Genomic DNA, 20,385 nt, shown 5'->3' with positions numbered 1-20,385 from the left:
TGGTAAGCATTTAGTGTGCTCTTTCTCTTTCTCTCTCTCTCTCTCTCTCTCTCTCAGCGAATTTCGTTTCACTCACTCTCAAAAAAAAAAAAAAAAAAAAGAAAAAGAAAATTCTCTGCAACTCTCTCTCTCTCTATCTAGTCCCACACTCTATCTCTTTCTCTCTGTTTGTGAATTTTTTCTTTTTTGAGGCAATTTGTGTATTAGATCTCTTTTGAATTTGCACTACGAAATCTCTTTCTTCTTCTTTTTTTAATTTTTTTAATCTGGCCCCAAATCTATGTAGCAGTTGGTGTATTCGTTTTTTTTCTCCGCTTGTAATCGTTCGCATTCGAACAGGTATATCAGCTTTTTGATGCTCATTTGCATTTTTGATTTTGTATTGACTACGAATTCGGTGGTTTTTCAATACAGCTTTGAAACTTCCTAGCTCACCTTTATTTTTTTTTTTATTAAAAAATAATTTATTATTATTTTTTTTAATAGGATAGAGTTGGATTAGTCGTTTTAATTGCATCGAAGATTTAAAAGAAAAAGGAAAAAAAATTGGATTTAGATTATGAATTTTTTTTTCTCTTTTTGGTAAAAAGTATTTGCATTATTTATAATACGAGGGAGCCGAGTGTAATTCGTCGTTTTCGATAAATTTTGAGATTAAGATATCCTTGTATTTCCTAGCAGATTCCATTTTGTGTTTTCTTTTTTTCTTTTTGTTTTCCTAGAAAGTGAGCAAAATAAATTGTTTTTTTGTTTCTTCTTTTTGTTTTTGCGGTACGGGGAAATCTCGCTCTGTCTATGTTAGCCTCGGTTGTGGGGATTTAATCTTGTTCATACTAATTGTATTTTTAATAATTTTTGGGGATTCAATTTATTTTTATTAAAAATAAAATTTTTTAAAAATATTTTTTCTCAGTGTGCAAACGAGGTTTTGGGTTTACTTAGCTCTGTCTTCTTATCAAAAAGTAATATAAATTTTTTTTTTTTGGGTTTACTTAGCTCTGTCTTCTTATCAAAAAGTAATATAATTTTTTTTTTTTTTGTGGGTTTACTTAGCTCTGTCTTCTTATCAAAAAGTAATATAATTTTATTTTTTTTGAAGTGAATAAAGCATGCTATTCGCTAATTTAATGGGATTTTTCAGAGCAAAAATAATTTTGTAAATTGTGTTCTCAATTCTCAGTCTCGCATGATGTCACTTCATAGAAAAACCTCGGTGATAAGCATATCTTCGATCTGAAGGAACAGTGGTTCATTTATTGCGATCAATCCGAGTCCGTGATTCAGTGATTGGATACCCTTCTTTGCATTGAAACACTTCCCTAAAAAATTCGTGTCAGAGCTTAAAGAATTTACTCATGCATGAAAGCAGGTTTTTCTGTCTATCTCTCTTTTCTCTCTCCAACTACAAAATGGATAGAAATCTCTGTGGCTATTTTTTGACTGGTTTTTTTCCTTCATCAGGGGTAGCAAATGGAGTTCTGGGAATTTTCCTGTATGACCAATTAATCTAAAACCCAATTTTAAGATTTGGGTTTGTATAGGTTTTTTGGGTATTAACCAGTGGAAGTGAAACTCCTTTTGTTTTTGGGTGAAAACTGGACCTTTTTTTATTGAAATTGAGGGATAAAAAATTTTGAAAGGCATATATAATATCCGAATGCTGGAGGCTGAGCTTTGTTCTTCGCGAGTTCTGTCGCCTTTACGCGAAGAAAGTGGGGATGAAGAGCTTTCTGTTCTACCCAGACACACCAAAGTTATTGTCACTGGAAACAACAGAACAAAGTCTGTATTGGTGGGTCTGCAAGGCGTGGTCAAGAAGGCTGTTGGTCTAGGAGGTTGGCATTGGCTGGTATTCTTCCATTCCTTGCCTGACTTTTCTTTAAATTCATTATTTTGGTAATAATACAACAGCGCTTTTCTTTCTTTTTTTTTTTTTAATTTTTTTTTTTAACTACCTTTTCTTTTTTGCTCCTTTTTTTTTTTTTTTTTTACTAGTTGGCTGAGTAATGTTATGGTTTCTTGCTTGACTTTAATCTTTTTATTTTTATTTTTTATTTTTTTTTATCTATAATTTAATCCATTCTTTGAGATATAAAAAGTTGTGCTATATTTTATTTATGATATAAGTGATAGCCATCAAAGGGAATTAATTACGTTTAGATATATATGTAAATTATGTAATTATCTGGATTACGCTATAAACCGACTTCTTTTTTCTTAAAAAAAAGTAATAATAATAATTGAGTGTCGTATGTTGTATCATGTCCAATCGGATGGAAAGGGGTTCAACGAACCGGGACGTATTAATAAAGGATTTAGCTTCTCGATTAAGAGAATTAAATTTTTGGAAGTATTTTGCCTAGGAGACTCTCTCTCTGCCTTGTGTTTCTTCGTCAATTGAAAAGTTAAACCATGTCTCGCGAAGTAAGAAAACCTTTCTTTTTCCTTTTTTTCTTGTGGTATAGAGTTTTGAACATCGATGTTTTAGCTCTTAGTTTTTTTATTCACGCTACTGCTGGAAATATATAGGATGGCTTTTACCACAAAGTACAGATTTTGAGTTTGGAAGATAGCAAGTATAGGGCCCGAAGAAAAATTTTTGAGTTATATCTTGTCGAATAGGCATTTTGCACGTCTTACTGATCAATAAATTATGAATGTGAATACTGCAACTGCAGCGAAAATATGTAATTGCTACTGAAATAAAGAATGGGTTTTTGTTTCATGAAATTTTCTTTATGAGGGAGTGCTTGATTTGCTAGGGGTGAGAGGTTCCATGATCGTAAGTTCATGACTGAAACAAATATTTTTAGAGGTTAAACCTAGATCTTGTTTGATCTTCTTAAAGGAGCATATTTTAATAATTTGTACCATGAATATCTTATATAAGTCATAAATAACTTCTCTAAATCTGTAATTATCTCAATGGTCTTGATGTTAAGTACTTTTAATGTTTTTTGTGTGAATAAATACTTTTAATGTTGGTTTGCCTTAAGCAATGGAGTTGTCTTCATGGAAAAGTGAATCTCTATATTTTCTGTACCGAGTCAAAGTTATTAGTGAGAATGATGTTTAGAACTATGAATGCTTTGACTACTGGTCTTGATAATGATAATATATTATTCCCTTTGTTTTGCTTTGATCTGTGATATTATAATTCATCAAACTATAAAAAAAGGAAAGCGCGTTATGCCTTTACAACAATAGTTGGATCTCTAATTTTTCGTTTGGTACTAATTTATGAAGTAATTTGTGGAATTTTTTATTTTTTTTGGGTCATTAATTTGTGAATTATGAGAAGCATGTTCAAAGTTATGAATGCTCTTGAATTTCTGTATCACCTGGTATTGATACAGATTCTATTTCATTTGTTTGCTAAAAGTCATGACTATCATGCTTCTGAGGAAAAAGTGGATATCCACTCTTTCTATGCTAAGTCAGCAAAGTAATTTATGAGTAGTGTTTGAACTACATATGATTTGGCATACAAGGTTCTGAAGAATGGGGTTGAAGTCAAACTACAAAGGAATGCACTGAGTGTGCTGGAACATCCAACAGGCAATGAAATAGATGATGATCATGATTATGACAACTCTAGCACTAGTTCTGACATCGTTGACAAGGACAATGATTTCTGTAAGTTGTGCCATGTCATGGTGTTTTTTCAATTATAAGGTATGCTACTCTGTCTAAAATCCAAATTAGTGTCTTTTTTAAAGTTAGTTATTTTTCTTTGAGCAGCTAGCAGTACTGAGTTCCACAAACTGAGTAAGCCAAGAATTCGGCACGCGAAGCGCTGGATTCCTCCTACCTCACTAAAACCAATAAATCGCAGCACCTATAAAGAAGTACAATCTATCCACACATCTCAATCGGTAAGAATCTTTGCACGGGATGGAGATATTCATGTGATTTGTTCTAGTTCAATGTTCATGTTCTATCAATTGATTTCACATTTTCGGAGTTTCAAGTTTCAACTAATATGCACGTTATATGCTATGTCAATTGTCTAGTCTTTTCCTGATTGTTTGTTTGGATAATCAGAGCATAAACATGGCGAAACTTGGAATGGACGCATTGCGGAGATATTGCAAACACTTCAACCTTGTAAGTGTTACTGACTTTTGGAATTCAGGTTTATTTTCCTTTAGTTTGGGATAACTCTGTTCTTAATTCAGCTACTTGGCATTTTTTAGTTAAGCAGCAATTCCGATCCTACAAGGGAACACATGGTTAATATAGTACAGCGACATTTTACATCACATCAGGTTTCTCTCTACTCTCTTCACATTCAAAGATCATACATGCTGATGTGCGTAATTCTAATCATCATTTTAATTTATTTTATTGGTTAATCACAGAAGCCATTGGATGAGGCATCAGTGATCACTGAATTCGTTCATTCTGCCAAGAGAAGGAAGGAAGAAGCCGAGTTTGCTGAGACAACAGCAAAGATACATAAAGAGTGAGAGCTCTGTATGTTGAATTGCGTGCATAATATTATACATATATCTAGATATATATATATATATATATATATATAATCTTAGCCCTAACCTTTTAGATGTAATCTAATTGTAGACTGATATTATGGGGGGGTGGCGTTTGATTGTTTGACCATATTTTCTCCCATGGATTCTAACCTTGTAATATTTTAACTGATGGCCCTGATCATATCACATACTAGATCTCTCTCATTATCATATCTGTTTGTTTTACTCTGTACTTAAATTTTTATTTTTATTTTTCAATTTTTTGCAAAAAGTTTGAGGCAAAAGAACGTCCCTCGTACTCTTCCAGCTCATCCTAGCTTTTGGCCTCTATTCTTAACCACGCCAAAAGCTTTAAAAACATATGTAGACAAGCAAATGTGAAGCTACCGAGTGCTCTGTTTCTGACACAGAAGGAATAGATGATAGTGACATTTTGGCAAACCTCTGCAGGAAATTACATTTTCAAGATGAGAGTTTCGTTATTTTTCAAAATTGGTGATTATAATTGTATTTCTTTATTTTTTTTAAATTAAAAATCTAATATGGAAAGAAAAGTGAGCCCCATTGGTTTTGAAAATTAAATTGCAATGCGGGTTCCACTTGAAATGAATTGAGCAGAATTGGTAATTTCCACTAATTTTGCTGTTACCTCTGGAGATTATTTAATTTTGGTGATTGGGTAATGAAAAATTAAAAAAAGGAAAAAAAAAAAATTGGAAAGCAGCCATTGGTGGAATTATAAGGTTATCAAGTTGGGATGAGTACGCTAAGGTTGGTGCTTTAATTGAGAGAAGCCAGTCTGTCATTTGGTGTCACGTGATATGTGGTTCTGTGGGTGATGTGAACACGTGGATGTGCCACCGTACCGACTGGGATTTTATTTTATTTTTGTTTGTGGGTCTGAATTTTCCTTGGAGCTTGATTGCTGAGAGACTGACCCAAAATTCAAATTAATTGGCTTGCTTGGTTTTTATCTTTTTATTATATTATTAAATAAATATACTTTTTTGGTGGGCTAATAAGTTATTAAATCATTAAATGTTACACTTTAACATGGGATTTGATGTTAAGCGGGTTGGTTTGGTAAAACTTTTATATTTATAACTGAGAGATTAAACAAGAGTATTCTAATTGATAAGTTATTTACTGAAACATTGTGAATTCACTATATTAACATAGAAATTATTATAAATAATTAAAAATAAAAAATTAAAATTAAAAAACAAACATCGGATCCGCCAGAGTCAATGCAGGTATGACCATGTCTCTCAACTTTTTGAATGCAAAAAATGTCAATTTTTTATTTTTGGTGAATAAAGATGCACAAATGTCGGTTAGTTATATTTACTCCCAGTTGATAATTTTGAGCAAAGCTACTTTGGTCTTTTTTTTTTTTTTTTTTTCATATATAAAGCTAGCCGCTTTATCTACACTAGTATTGCTCCTTTGTGCCAAAATTAAAATTGAGATTCCGAGGATCTTATAAGAAATTGGGTGGTACTTGGAAATATTGTCATCCTCTGAAATCAAATTTTCATTTATTAAAGAAAACAATAATAGGAAGATTTAGGAGTTGACCAATGCTTGGAACATTCTATAAAAATATCATATCATATTCAAGTTTGGCTTATCTCCACTCTCTACATGCACAAAGTAAATTGGGGTAGGCCAACCCATTGAATCTCTTACTCTTTTAGTTGATTTGGAGTACATATGCTTTTATGACTTTTTAGCCCCCCATATTAAACTTTTAAAATTAGTGATACTACAAAATTTTTTATACATTCAAATTTTAATTTTGAATGACCAAAAAATAAGAAAAAACAGTATTCGGAAAATCAAAATAAACATATGGGATATTTTGCAAGAAGTACTCCAACAACTGTCAAACTTGTGTTTTTAAATTTTAGATACTAGCTAATCCAATAGCATAGCATGCTAATGGTGGATAAAATAATATTTATATTAGTCGGTACAGATTGGACGTACCAATATATTTGAGAAAGTATCGACATATACCCCTCTTAGTGATTGAATGAATAAAATCCCGTAACCATCTTTGAACTTTTCACTTCTTTTACACCATTAGGTGTACCTATCTAAGGGCTAAAATATATTATCAATTATTTTTTTTTGGGTCAAAATTTAAAATTGGTTGATAGAGCAATCCTCTGTTAAAGAGAGTCATTCATTGGACAAAAGAAAGCCCAACTGGCTCTTAACGAGATGAGTTGTTTATAAGGTCCAATAAAGCCCAAACAAATGACTTATTGATAAATAATCCACCTTGTCTTTCTTTTTATTCATTCATTATTATTATTATTATTTTATTTTATTTTATTATGATTATTATTATTATTATTATTATTTTTTTCAAACGTCCATTTCCACTATCAAAGTCTCACACGCACTTGCACACAGACAGACAGACACGAAGAGCGAAAAGCCCTTGTGGGCATTTTCCTATTCTTCTACGCGAAGCCTAAAAAACCCAAAAAAAAAAAAAAAAAAAAAAAAAAAACCCACTCATATAAGTCCACATCTTCACCTTGAACACACTCTCTCTTTGAAATTTCAATTAGCATATCCAAATCCCTCTTCTTCTTCTTCTTCAATTGTCATCAACAACAACAGGTATAAATCCAATTCCTTCTCTTTTTTTCGCCGAATTCAATCTCTCTCCGATTCTCTGAATTCCGATAATCGATCGCTTCCTTTTTTCTTTTTTCTTTTTTTAATTTATTTTTTGTTGATTTTAGCTTACAATTTTTTTCGTTTAATTGTCTGTTTTGTTCTATCTCCTACTTCTGTATTATTATTTTTTTTTTTGTTATACACATAAGTATATATATAAATATATATGTACATATATGTGTGTGTGTATGTGTGTGTGTGTGTTTATGGTTTTGAAGTTTGGTTGTGCATAGCTTTTTGCTTTTGGTGTTCCCTGTTCGCAATTCGTTTTTGTTGCTGTTAATCTGTATTGGATTGCCTTTTTCTTTTTTAAATTCGGTGATTTCATGAGCTCTTTTTTTTTTTTTTTTTTTTTTTTGTGTGTGTGTGTTTCTTTGTGGCTCTGCTAATCTGTGAGTGTGTGTGTTCCATGTCCACCTAAGCTCTTAATCGAATGTATTCATTTATTTAATTTTTTTAATATGAAAAGCTTTCCCATGAAGCTTTTAAATATTCTTGACTTAGAAATACCTAATAGTGCATTTAATTTTATTGTTAACAAACTCATGCAACTGTACTAGAGCAAGAATTATGAATAGGGAATATGATTATATTTAGTTTAGATGGATGGATTATATTATGCAGTTGATTATGGATATGAATATGTTGGAGTTATAGAGGTCTGATTTTGCCCCTGCTGCATTCATTCAAGAATAATAAACTCATGTTGTTCTAAGTATTTGTGTGTATTAAATGCGTAAATGTGGTCTGTATTATGTTCATGCTTTTCAAAGAACCAAATGTTACCCGTTGTTTCAGAATGATTGATTTCATCTGGTTGCCGTTCTGAACAATTTTCTATTACTATTTCTTTTTCTTTTCAACTTTCTTTCCTTATAATTGTTGTACTCTTAATATTGCTGCTTTTATGTAACTTAAAAATGCATTTTGGTTCATCTTCAAAGGGGTCGGCATGTTTTCAGGGGGACTCATTTCTGTTGTGCCTTGGGATTTTGCTCTATTGTTTTTAAGTCTTAATTTGATTTTTAAATTTCTTGTGCTAAGGGGGACATGCTGCACCAAGTATACACGGTTTTAGTTCTGCTGCAGGGATAAGTAAAAGAAAATGGGAGGTTGCTGCTGTTGTTCCTCTAAAGGAACTGAACTGACTAATGCACCAACATACTATTACGTCAGTATTTTATCTTCCTTTTTTATGTTCATGTTCTGCCCTTCCATATTGTTGGTCACGTTTATCTTTTGAACTTAAATTTTTTTATAGAACTTGTATGTTTGTTGCAAACAAAGATGTCAGCGTGTCATATGAGAATTCCTTTTTAGCCAAGCCAATTCTCTGGCTCGGTTCGTGAAAAGTATATTTAAGAAAATTGAACTGACTAAAAATTGAGATTTTAATAATATGTTCTACAAAACGCTGCAGTTTTTGCTGGACATTAACTAGTGGTAATATCCATATTATAATTTGATTGATGAGGATACAACAGATTTTACATGGAGATATATTCCTTGAATTCAGTATGTGTTAATTTGTTATTGTTGATGGATTCTGTTTACTTATGTGCAAAACTGCTCTTGGTTGGAGTGCAACTTCATGTGTATTGGTCATACTGAACCATCATTTTTAGAGCATTTTTCTGACAGAATTACTTGTATTCCCTCCTTTATCTCTCTTACAGAGAGAGAGGTTTGTCAACCTATTCCAGTATAGATTGTAGAGAGTGGCTCATTATGTCAAGTTAATACTGTAATTCTTATGCCAGTAATCTGTTGCTAAAGATGCACATTGTCTAACTTCTTGCATAACAGAATTAACCTGACAGCTGTTTTAATTATTAGGAGAATAAAATTCAATTGATTTTGGAATAAATAAAGTGATTATTTATCATAGTATGATGGCGGTGAGTTGATTCTTTTCTTTGTTGAATAACTTGAATCTTTGTGCAGTACCCAAGAGCATCAGAAGAGCATGTACCCCTGTCATCTCACCATGCTCCAGCCTCACTTTCTGCAGGGCTGCTTGTTGATACCAACTTGGATACCTCAATACCTGACACTTATAGATCACCTCCTGCACCAATGCCATATGAAGTGGCCTTTGGAAGTCCTCATTCTCCACCAGTGGCTCAAGAAATTTGTGGCAACAAGGTTGATGGAGGGGTGCAGACAACAAATTCTGATTCTGTAGAAGCAGCTGATGGCAACAATCAAGATCCTTTGGCTAAGTGCGAAGACTTGAAGGAATCAGACTGCAAAGCACAAACTAAATGTGAACTTGATGCAGAAAAGGACACAGAAGTTGAAATTTCAAAGCCTGTGGAATCTGTTGTATTAGCAACCGAGGAAGAGGATGGTTGCCCCATCTGTTTGGAAGGTAAACTTTATAAAGCTGTGTTTGACTATCTATTAAGAAAGGGCCTCTAGTTGACTCTTTTTGGTTAATATGGTTTTTTAAACTTTGGCTATCTAGCAACTGTGTACTCATCCATTTGCTTGCAACCTTATGAATAGAAATATTAGTTTACAACAATATTCTCTTCTTCCCTGCAGAGTATGATACCGAGAATCCAAAAATTACAACAAAATGCGAGCATCATTTCCACCTTGCATGCATTCTTGAATGGATGGAAAGAAGTGACACCTGTCCTGTGTGTGATCAGGTTTACCTTGCATAATATATTCTTCTGTTTGGCAATGTGATGTGAAGATATATCTGCTTGGTTAGCATAATATGAATAGCAATTTGTTCTTCTTCTGATGCAGGAAATGATATTTGACCCACCTATTGAATAGTGGAAACCAGCAATATAAGTCGTTTTGTATGCTGCTTGAGCAGAGTTGCAGAAGAAAGCTTACACAATTACAAAAGGTTTTCAGTTTCTTTTGCGTCCACCATTGAGGTGCAGCTACACATATGGCTGTTGTTTGGTTTGTTTTTGGAGTCATGCCTGTTGTGCATTCATTTCCTTCGAGCTAAAAGCAAGCAAAAGAAGAGGAAGAAAAGTAGGAGTGGTTTTATGGGGTGTTTGTGGGAAGGGAGGGGGGAAGAATTTTACAAAGGCATGATGGCACTCATGAGGTCCCTTGTCCGTCTTAAATGCATTGGGATATTAGTTACAATATTGATCATCCAAAGTGGAAATTTGTTGTACAAACGAAAAGTAGGCAACGTCTTCTTTCTCTCTTTATTTTTATCTTTTTCTATAGCCCTTTTTGTCAGTTTGTTTGATTGAGCAATGCATTTTTTTTTTTTTTTTTTTTTTTTTTTTTGGGTTCTAGTTGGTTTTGTAAATGGCATATAGTTTACGTTGGTTCGTTGCTGGTAAGGGGTTTTGACCTGGGTCATTGAAGGTTGGACTCTTAAGAATTTCGTGCTGTATTTCAGATGATTCATGTATATATGTTTGATTTTGGCACCAAGTTTGATACAGTTCGCAGACTTGTAAATGCACATGATACATTTTCAATTAAGGGGTTTCAGTTTTCTTTTTGCTTGCCCTAGATAAGACGTTGAATGCCTTTGAAAGTGCCCTATAATAAGTTCAGTGTCTTTTATACTTTTTTGGTGAGACAATAAATGGCACACTGTAAAGGTGGGTTGTGTTTCATTCTGATTGTCTCAATCGTTTTCCTTTTATTTTATTTTTTAGTCTGAAAAAAGTTATAAGGTTGATATATCTTGCAATTCCGAGTAGGTTATATTTTGGAATTGAAGGTGGTAGTTTAGCATAATAAGAAAATCATTCAATCATTCTATTTGTGGATTAGAAAATTATAGATTACATCTTTCTAAATATCGTTATTATCTCAGAAAATCCATATCACGATGCGGCCACAGGCATTTTTTTTCTTTTTTGCTGATGAGAGTAGGTTACATCCATATCAACCGTACCATATATATGCAACTCGGTAGGTAACCGATTTTCTAATCAACTTCAAATGCAAATGTTTGAAAATCGGGAATTTGTGTCAACTTTTAAGGATGGTTTCCTGCATTTATATTTGACTCATCCTTCATCATTCGAAATAAAATCAAAATGAAAACTAAATTTTCCTTGTTAAATTAAGGCTCAAATTTTTTAAGAAAATGATCAAATTTATTGAAGGAAGAGTTACAGGGGATCTAAACTTATGAGCATAAATCTAACATCATTTGTTGTTTCTCGCTAGAAGCTTCCATTATATGGAAAATTTAGGTGTTTAAATGCATATATAGTATTTATCAAAAACTACATACATACACACACATATATATATATACATACGTATATCATTATGTTTTAATCTACTATTTATTTATCCGTGTTTTTCTCATGTATTCTTTAACCATTTTTTAAAATTTTATCCATACGTAGTAATGCACTATTTTTTTTTTTTCCTGGTGAATCATAATTATTTATGCCCGGACACTAGGTTATATTTTAATTTGTCATTTTACAATTTTATTTTTCTTTACATTTTGTCTTCCCCTCCCCCTCCCCTTATCAATTTTTTTTTTTTTAAAGAAAAAAATCCCCTTCTCTACCATCATTTGTAGAGTTTTCAAGCAAAAATAATTTGCTGAATCTCTTAGTATACGTATAGCATTATGTTTTAATCTATTATTTATGTATTCATGTTTTTCTCATATATTCTCTGATCATCTCTAAAAGCTATATCCATACATAATAATGCACTATTTTTTTTTCTAGTAAATCATAATTATTTGTGCCGGATACTAGGTTATATTTTAATTTGTCATTTTACAATTTCATTTTTCTTTTACAATTTTGTCTTCCCCTCCTCCTCCCCTTATCAATTTTTTTTTTTAAGAAAAAAAATCCCCTTCTCTACCATCATTTCTCTGCTTTTTCTTTTTCCCTAAACTTTTAATTATCTATGTATATTATATATATATAAATATTTCATAACTCTTTTTATCTTTGAAGGTTAGTGATTAGCGATCAATGTCCTAAAGATTTAACAGTTCGATCTATTTGCTGGATCCCACTAATCGTATTGAAGAAATTTGTAAGCTCCAACTATTTTCTTTTTTTTTTTTTTTTTTTTTTTCCTTGGGTGTTCCAGCTCAGCTCAGCTCTCACGCCCTTTGTCTCTTTGTGGTGTCTCTGCAAAACCTGGCGGCATCTCGAAGCAATTGAAGCAACAAAACGTCTTCGACGACCCAGAAAATGAGGTGAAACCAAAAATAGTTTACGCTACGATGAAAAACAAAGTAATGGGTTTGTTAATGATTTAGCTTTACTTGCTTTCTTCATCTATCTTTGAGAAGGGTCAAAAAAAAAAAAAAAAAAGAAAAGTTTGGTTTTTTCATTATTTTTTGGGTTTTTCCGAGGCACAAATTCAAAGTTTCATGGCAGGATGGTCGATTTTAACAAGTAGGACTGTCTTAGATTGCGATGAAAATGTGGTTTCTTGTCGGAATAATGGTTCTTGTAAGTCTGTAGAAGATGGTGTTGATGATGATAACTGTGATGGCTATAAAGTCAGGCCAAGATGCATTTTTGATCAAGTTCTGTCTCTTTTTCTGAAAGAGGTTGCCGAAAAGGGTGTACTTAGGCCTGTCCCGGCAATGCTTGGTGGTGGCCAGCAGGTAGATTTGTTCAAATTGTTTAGGACAGTGAGAGACAGAGGAGGTCATGATCGGGTTTCGAAGAAAAAATTGTGGGCTTCTGTGGCCAAGAAATCTGGTTTAAGTCTTGGTGCTAGTGCTGCTGTGAAATTGATCTACTTCAAGTATGTCAATGAGTTGGTGAAATGGTTCAGAGGGATGCGTAAAGATAGGAGCTTGGGAAATGAACAGTATGGATTTGATAAGAATGTTCAGTTTCTATCATTAGAGCTGGAGACAGAGTTTAGAGGTTTGTTGTCTAATGGGTCGGTCAGGAAGGGAAAAAATGGTGGACCAATTCAATTGGAATCAGATAATGAAGATTCATACAGAACTAGTTCAGGTTTTGGAAAATACCACAGTGATAATGACGAAAAAAGTAGGCATGATGATGATGGTGATCTCCAGATATTGGACTTAAATGTTGATAAGAAAGGAAAAGAGTGGAAGAGAAAACGAGAATCATTGTCTGGAATGCTTAAGTGGCTGATTCAGACAGCCAAACGTTCGGATGATCCTTCAATTGGGATGATACCAGAGCCATCTAAGTGGAAGGATCACAAGGATAACGAGTTCTGGCTCCAGGCAATAAGGGTAAGGGAGGCATTGTTTTTAAGAAGGCATATCTGTTCAAATACTGAAGAATCTCCCTTGCCGGTAAGATTTATATGTCTCTAATATTCCTCCACAGATTTATGTTTTCGATGCCATACTGCTGCCAGCTTGTAGATATCACAAGATAGCATATAAAAATGCATGTTGGTTTGATCCCTTGCTTTGTAAGTTGTTATACTAGGTTCAGTTTGCAACTTGATCCTTTTTGAATTAACCTCCATAACGGGGTGCCATTATTTAAACCTTGTTATAGACCGTGAAATAAATTGAGATCCAGTTTGTTGGATGTCATTCTCCTTGTTTAGGCGGTAGAGGGGAATTTGTGATTTGAGCGCTAGTCTGGTACAAATTATGCATCTGCTAAAATGTAAGTTCATATTGTCATTAGAATTTTCCCCTTTTTTTATTTTTCTGTTCCAAAATTTTAATTCAATGAAACTACTTTGGGTCTCAATGGCCGGGAAAGAGAGTGTGAATGTCTGTGAATTTTAAGCTGTCAGCATTGGTTGCTTTTTACCAAGCCAGTTTGATTCCTGCATGCCTCTGCTTCTCTATGTTTTGAAGGTGATCATGAATGCACACTTGCACAAAGCAGTGAGATGAGGAACAGGCTCGTGGGGAAAATGAATTATATCCATTACCCTTAAAAACTGTATCATGCCTTACATGGCACCGAAACTCATGACCTTACTAGGACTATTCTCTAGTGTACAATGATAAAAGATTTTCCATTTTCGGCAACCTTCCATGATGTGCCTGGTGCTTTATGTTTGTGCTTTTCTTACATCTCAAGTTAAAAACTCTGTTAATAACCTGTAGAGATCAGGAATTTCATGATTTAATGTGGTATTGGGAAGTGCTTTTATTTTTAATGAAATATGTTCTCTTGAGAAGATTGTTTCAAACTCAGGAAATTTTGTTTTGGAACTTACCTTAGAAATTTCGACATAAAATCCTGCTCTCAACTCAAAGAAGTATAATGGACCTGAGATAGATGTTAATTTCACATTTTAATGTCTTGCATCCATGATCATTAACTTTTGTACTTGTTAGCATATGAAATTAAATTAGTTGGCAATTTCATAAAGCAGATCATGGTCTAAACTTGCAGAAAAAGCAAAAGATGCATCCATCCATGTATGAGGATAACATGGCTTCCAGTCACCATTCCACAGAGAGGTTAAGATGCAGTGAAAGGGTTCCTAATTTAGTGAAATCTCGTCTATGCGCGTGTTGTAATTCACGTTCATCCAGTCAAAGTAAATTGAGGAGTCCTTGCAAATTAGAGTTGGGAAAGGACCCAAAGGAGGAAGCACCTGCGGAGGTAGATTTATCAGTTACTGATACAGAAGTTAGCCCGCCAAAGGATGAGCCCCTCGAGAAGCATGTTTCTGTGGGACCTCTCTTTCAAGCAGATGTCCCTGAATGGACTGGTGTGGTTGCTGAAAGTGATCCAAAATGGCTAGGCATGCAGGTTTGGCCAGTGGACTGTGGAGCATACAAATCTTATGTTGAAACAGATTCTATTGGCCAGGGAAGATCAGATTTTTGTGGCTGTCCGCTTCGAGGTTCTGTTGAATGTGTCAGATTTCACATTGCCGAGGCAAAGATGAAACTGAAACTCCAACTTGGCTCAGTGTTTTATCATTGGAGATTTGATCGTATGGGTGAAGAAGTTTCACTTCAGTGGACAGCTGAAGAGGAAAAGAGATTTAAGGATATTGTAAGGTCCCACAATAAGTGCTTTTGGGATGATGTAGTCAAGTGGTTTCCGACAAAGACACAGGAAAAGCTGGTGAGCTATTACTTCAATGTATTCCTTATCCAGCGTAGAAGTTATCAAAATCGTGTGACTCCAAAAAATATTGATAGTGATGATGACGAAACAGAATTAGGATCTTTAAGTGAGGGTTTTGGGCATGATGCAGTCAAGGTTTCAGGCTCAAATTCCCTTTCATGTTCCAAAAATGAGCAGTGTTTCGATTTTGAACAGACATAGCTTTCTTAAGAGTTAAAATTTGATATGGGATTTGAACCATTGCAGACTAACAACTTTCTTCTCAGTCTGAATTTGTCTAAAACATCTACTCCAAGATCACCTATGAAAGCATCGTTTACCGTACTTCAGAATTTTGAATGTTTTGTGATACTCACTATCTTCAACGATGCAGTTTTGAGGGTTATTTGCCCATGGTGATCGAAGCAGACATAATTGGTTTCTTGTTGATCTTATATATTATAGAATTTATGCAAATGTGATGGAGAATTTACTGCTGATGCTCAGCAAAAGTCTTTGGTTTGATGTGCGGAGCTGCCTTGTGAATATTGTGTTGTAATACAGGTTTCATCACTTTGTTTAAACCTTCTTGTTTTAGACAAGCGGAAGATGAAAGAGGGATACAGTCTGTGGTTCAAGTTGTACTTTTCTTGTTTCCCTGAGTTATGGAACTCAGTTCAAGGCTCTGCTGTTTAAATTCTGTTTCTATCTAAGCTTGTAGCTTTCTAAGCAAATACTCTCTCTTTGTGCAGTAAGATGTTTTTGCTAGCCAAAATTGATAGTAATATATTTGGAAGGGGCATAAAATCAAAATTATATAAGTAGGCCCATTTTTCTGTTACCTTTTCTCTTCTTCTTTAATTGGTTTAGTCCATTATGTTGAACTGGGGAAGTTGGTAAAAGCTGCTTTTGGCTGTAAAGATTCAAGAAAGTACCCAAAAGTAAACCAAATACTGAAAAGGATAGCTCAAACATCACCACCAAAGATGGTGCTCAATTTGTATGATTACTATTAAGCTCTCAGTTGTCCATACGAGAAATGCAGGTGATAAAATCAGTGGCCTCTCCTGTTCAAGTGCATGGAAGATCTTTAAAGCTACTAACTTTGTTCCAAACGGGAGTAAAAGTATGCTCTTGGCTTGCAATTTGTTATTGGGTTCTGCATCTTTAGACACACGACGGCTCACTTTTGCATTGTATTTCAGAATGGAATAAGGTAATAAATGTCTTCACCCACACCCTCCCCCACTCTCACCCAAAAAAAAAAAAAAAAAAAAAAAAAAAAAAAGGAAAACCAACAACTAGGCAAGTGGTTGGTCACTGATGGTAATAATAATAAAGGAAGAAGAAGAAGAAAAAGAAGGGGTTAAATGGTTGTGGTTGGTCACTAATAATAAGAATAATAAAGGAAGAAGAAGAAGAAGGGATTAAATGGTTGGTGTAGTTTATCCATTCTGTTTTAGCATAGTATAGTAGAAAACCTTCTACTTCTTCCTAATTAATATGATTCTTGAGATTTTCACCATAAAGCCAAGAGCTATATTCTTTATTTTAGCCTCTGCTTTCAAATCATGCAATACCCTTTATATTTATGTGTATATATATAGTTCTATATGATATGGGCTGCTACATAGAAAGTTCTTTCTACGAGGTTTCTCACATAGACTTTACCATATCAAATTCATATATATATTATTAAAATATTCTGATAGAATTATCATGTGGATTCAAACATATCTTTTCAAAGATATGCATTATTTGAAATACATGAGATCCTTATGATGGTAGAATAATTAATATATATATATATATATATATATACATGTATTTTGGATATATATAGTAAATTAAAAGATGAAAAAAATTTATAGTATACGATGATTGTCATTTAACTGTCTTCAAAAAAATTATTTTATTTATGATTTGGATGAATTAGTCTATTTCTTTATCAGTTATGATTACAGTTTCATCTATGACCATGGAAACAAGATTGACAAAGTGTGCATAAATGGATATTTTTGCAGTTCAACTAATTACTTTCCCTGGAGCATTTATTTACTTTCTGTCTAATGTGCTTCACCAGTAAAACATTCAATGTCTATTACCTCCAGTCCCATCTTCTCCAAAAGTTCACACACCTCATGATTTCTGCTTTTACTTAATGCCTCTCTACCTGCTTTGTGTTGTTTTGTGTCACGACATTCATAGATATGAGTCATCTTAATGCTGGAGTTCCCAATTCTGGTGGCTATTTACTCAATTTCTGGACCAACTTTTGCCAACAAATTTCCTATATGGCCGCGATTCCTTTTTTTATTTCTCCAGAAAATTAAAAAGATAGGTATTCTTCCACAAATATCATGACAAAGTAATATGTTAGTATATTATTAATTGAAAATTTAATATAACCTAAACAATTATGCTAGAGAAGCAAAAATAATTATCAAATAATACATATTAATATAATATTTGTTAATACATATGTATAATTTAAAAATGAATTAATAAATGAATAAAACAACTACAATACAAATTATTAAACTTTTAAATTGATAAATAAATGTTAAAAAAAAACTACAGTTAAATAATTACCATATCATTTACCATATTATTTGATAAATATTTTAATACTCATAGTATTTTGTTGTAATTTAAATATGGACAACTAACTTTTAAAATGATAAATTGCATTTCAAGTACAGGCCAATATAACGAATGTGATAATTTGGGAGATAAAGTGTTATTTATCCCCAAAAAAAAAAAAAAAATCAACACTTTGTGTATAAGATTCCTGGTAGTCTATTTAAGACGAGTTTCTATGCTCTTTCGTGCTTTTAATGCGTTCACTTTTTCCTTTTCACAAAATAAATAAATAAATTTTCTGTGTAACTTCCAAATCACATCTAACTTCATATATATATATATATATACACACACACACACACATATAAACGGATGAGCTATAGTGACGAAATGTTGAAAAAAAATAGTAAGAAATGACCATTTACAATCATCCAATTATACAGATCATATGAATTTATATTTCTAGTAATATACACTTTATTTTAAAGTGAGGTTCTACTATAATGACTATTGGATTAGGATGCTCAATAGTAAATCCATCATAATATTAATTATTAACTTTTAAAATTTTGAATTACTTTAAAGAATGAAATTTAGAAATGTAATTATCAATTATATGAGTTTAATAAAAATATTAAAAATTTTAAAAGGACAAAATAAACCATATGACAATTTATACAATTTTAAATCTTAGCTATTGAAATAATTTAAAAGTTAATAAAGGAAGCCATAATGGACAAGAGAATGAAGCTCACACAAGATAGATCTAATAGTTTAAATATAAGAGTTTTATTTATCAACACTTGAATCGCTTTGAGTGCTAATGCTGGAATTTAAAAATTAAGTAATCAATAGATTTAGCAACAATACTAGATCCTTATTTAATAAAGTAAGCACTATCAAGATTCAATAAACTATAAATATATTTTTAAATATTATATTTTCAAATGATCCAATGGTTTATAAAGAAAGTTATGATAGTAAATTTATCAAGTTGATTTGTTGTGAGTCTAGTTGTGTGTATATATATATATATATATATATATTTATATATATATGTATAAGTTATTCTCATATTAGAAAATTCAGAAGGATTTTCTATCAATATCTTTATTATCAGCCTTTTGATTAGTTTAAGAAATAAGATTTAAAAATGTAGTCCTGAATTATATGAGTCTAGTGAAATAAAAACCTAAGGTTTAAACCTTGTTAGGATGCATATAAACTTCAAATATATATTTAAATATCAACCCTTAAAAAGGTCTAATGCCCAATAAGAAAGGCCACGAAAGTTTTTCATTAGAATGGTCATTGAGTTGAGTAATATATAAATATATATATAAAATTTTATCCTACATATACCATATATATATTGTTTAGACATCTTGATGGATTTTATATAAGTTTTAAAAGTATAATCTTAAACTATATAAATGTAGTGATATACTAAAATTATTAGAAGGGTAAAGTAAATCATGAACTTATATAAATTTTAAATATATTTTTAAATTTCAGTCATTAAAATAATCTAATAATTTATCTAAGAATGCTTAATATATATATATATATATATATATACAATCAATTTCAAGTAAAGTCACCTTACTTTATTAAATAATTATCTATCTTTGATAACCATTGCATTATATGAAGAGCTAGGATTTAAAATCCAAAAAGTAGTCATACATGAATTTAGTGACATACTAAAACTCTATTTAGAAAAAGTGAACTTTATCAATATCTGATGATTAATAAATAGAAATTCAAATCTTAACATTTGTTATGATTCAAGGGCCGAAAAAAAAAAAAAAAGATCTTATGTTGGTCCCCATATTAAATATCTTATATAACACACACATAAAATTCATATATATAGATAGTAAGGCTTACATAAAAACGATTTGATGTTTTTAGTACCATGTTTTCCTTTATTAGCTCTTGAATTGTAATAAAAATTATGATTTAAAATATTAAAATGATAAAATATGAATTTAATATCATACTAAAATTCTATTTAGGATAAGTGAACTCTGTAGGAATACGGTAATAAATAAATACAATTTTTGACAGGACCACTTTTGGAGTCCTTCTCGAACACTAGAAGTGGTCCAGCTTGGGAAAGCTATACTAAATTTTCTATTGAAGATCCTATAAAATATTCTTGTAATTTAGATATAACTACAAAATCATCGATTAAAAATAATATAGAAATTATACATATCGGTTTATTTACCAAAGCAATCTAAAAAATACAAATTAGCAAATGCAAAATATTTAAAATGCTTGATATAAATTATACATCAAGATTAAATGAAAGAAATAATATTTGCTATCATTAGAGTCAATGGAAAAAAACGATATATCAGCAGTAGAATGAAGAAGTCTGGACGTAATAGATGTAACTTATCAACTGAAACCCAAGGGAACTGTTTAAAAACAAAATTATGAAACAAATTAAGTTAGTGGAATAAAATCATAATATGAAAATACTCATTAAACTTAAAAAATTTGTACTTAAGACCTTACTTTTACTCTTTTGAAAATTTTTCATTTCTAAAACTATTTTAAAAAATCGAATTTGTATCCCAAAACAATATCATAAAATGAGTATTTCA

The 20,385-nt window shown here is 32.0% G+C and overlaps 3 protein-coding genes across 4 annotated transcripts; all 3 read left to right on the top strand.

Moving 5' to 3' along the window:
* Positions 1–68: 68 nt before the first annotated feature.
* On the top strand, positions 69–4,703 carry LOC107429848 (uncharacterized). 2 transcript variants are annotated; one of them, XM_048463847.2, is made up of 8 exons: positions 69–339; positions 1,181–1,369; positions 1,462–1,849; positions 3,492–3,636; positions 3,742–3,875; positions 4,045–4,107; positions 4,197–4,268; positions 4,365–4,703. In XM_048463847.2, exons 3-8 carry the CDS (start codon positions 1,658–1,660, stop codon positions 4,467–4,469), a joined length of 711 nt encoding a protein of 236 aa, XP_048319804.1. In that variant the 5' UTR covers positions 69–339; positions 1,181–1,369; positions 1,462–1,657; the 3' UTR covers positions 4,470–4,703. The 2 variants fall into 2 exon arrangements, with proteins under 2 accessions (XP_048319804.1, XP_048319803.1); XM_048463846.2 differs by having other exon boundaries at positions 72–339; positions 4,362–4,703.
* A 2,257-nt stretch (positions 4,704–6,960) lies between these two features.
* LOC107429874 (probable E3 ubiquitin-protein ligase RHB1A) lies at positions 6,961–10,690 on the top strand. The gene is made up of 5 exons (XM_060818221.1): positions 6,961–7,127; positions 8,232–8,358; positions 9,132–9,558; positions 9,735–9,844; positions 9,948–10,690. The coding sequence occupies exons 2-5, from the start codon at positions 8,293–8,295 to the stop codon at positions 9,975–9,977; spliced, it is 633 nt and encodes a 210-aa protein (XP_060674204.1). The 5' UTR covers positions 6,961–7,127; positions 8,232–8,292; the 3' UTR covers positions 9,978–10,690.
* Positions 10,691–12,010: 1,320 nt separating this feature from the next.
* Positions 12,011–16,028, top strand: LOC107429872 (AT-rich interactive domain-containing protein 2). The gene is made up of 2 exons (XM_025079307.3): positions 12,011–13,452; positions 14,522–16,028. The coding sequence occupies exons 1-2, from the start codon at positions 12,538–12,540 to the stop codon at positions 15,407–15,409; spliced, it is 1,803 nt and encodes a 600-aa protein (XP_024935075.2). The 5' UTR covers positions 12,011–12,537; the 3' UTR covers positions 15,410–16,028.
* Positions 16,029–20,385: the final 4,357 nt, after the last annotated feature.

The sequence above is a fragment of the Ziziphus jujuba genome, chromosome 6 (genome assembly GCF_031755915.1).
Source record: "Ziziphus jujuba cultivar Dongzao chromosome 6, ASM3175591v1".
Taxonomy (NCBI): Eukaryota; Viridiplantae; Streptophyta; class Magnoliopsida; order Rosales; family Rhamnaceae; genus Ziziphus; species Ziziphus jujuba.
This window is presented reverse-complemented; position numbering and strand designations above follow the sequence as displayed.

Bases quoted from the DNA above. Each gene is read 5' to 3' on its own strand.
- LOC107429848 (XM_048463846.2), top strand. From the start codon at position 1,658: ATGCTGGAGGCTGAGCTTTGTTCTTCGCGAGTTCTGTCGCCTTTACGC. The intron at 3,637-3,741 runs GTAAGTTGTGCC...TTCTTTGAGCAG, and splicing joins TGACAAGGACAATGATTTCT to CTAGCAGTACTGAGTTCCAC. The intron at 4,269-4,361 runs GTTTCTCTCTAC...GGTTAATCACAG, and splicing joins GACATTTTACATCACATCAG to AAGCCATTGGATGAGGCATC.
- LOC107429874 (XM_060818221.1), top strand. From the start codon at position 8,293: ATGGGAGGTTGCTGCTGTTGTTCCTCTAAAGGAACTGAACTGACTAAT. The intron at 9,559-9,734 runs GTAAACTTTATA...TCTTCCCTGCAG, and splicing joins TTGCCCCATCTGTTTGGAAG to AGTATGATACCGAGAATCCA. The intron at 9,845-9,947 runs GTTTACCTTGCA...CTTCTGATGCAG, and splicing joins CCTGTCCTGTGTGTGATCAG to GAAATGATATTTGACCCACC.
- LOC107429872 (XM_025079307.3), top strand. From the start codon at position 12,538: ATGGCAGGATGGTCGATTTTAACAAGTAGGACTGTCTTAGATTGCGAT. The intron at 13,453-14,521 runs GTAAGATTTATA...CTAAACTTGCAG, and splicing joins CTGAAGAATCTCCCTTGCCG to AAAAAGCAAAAGATGCATCC.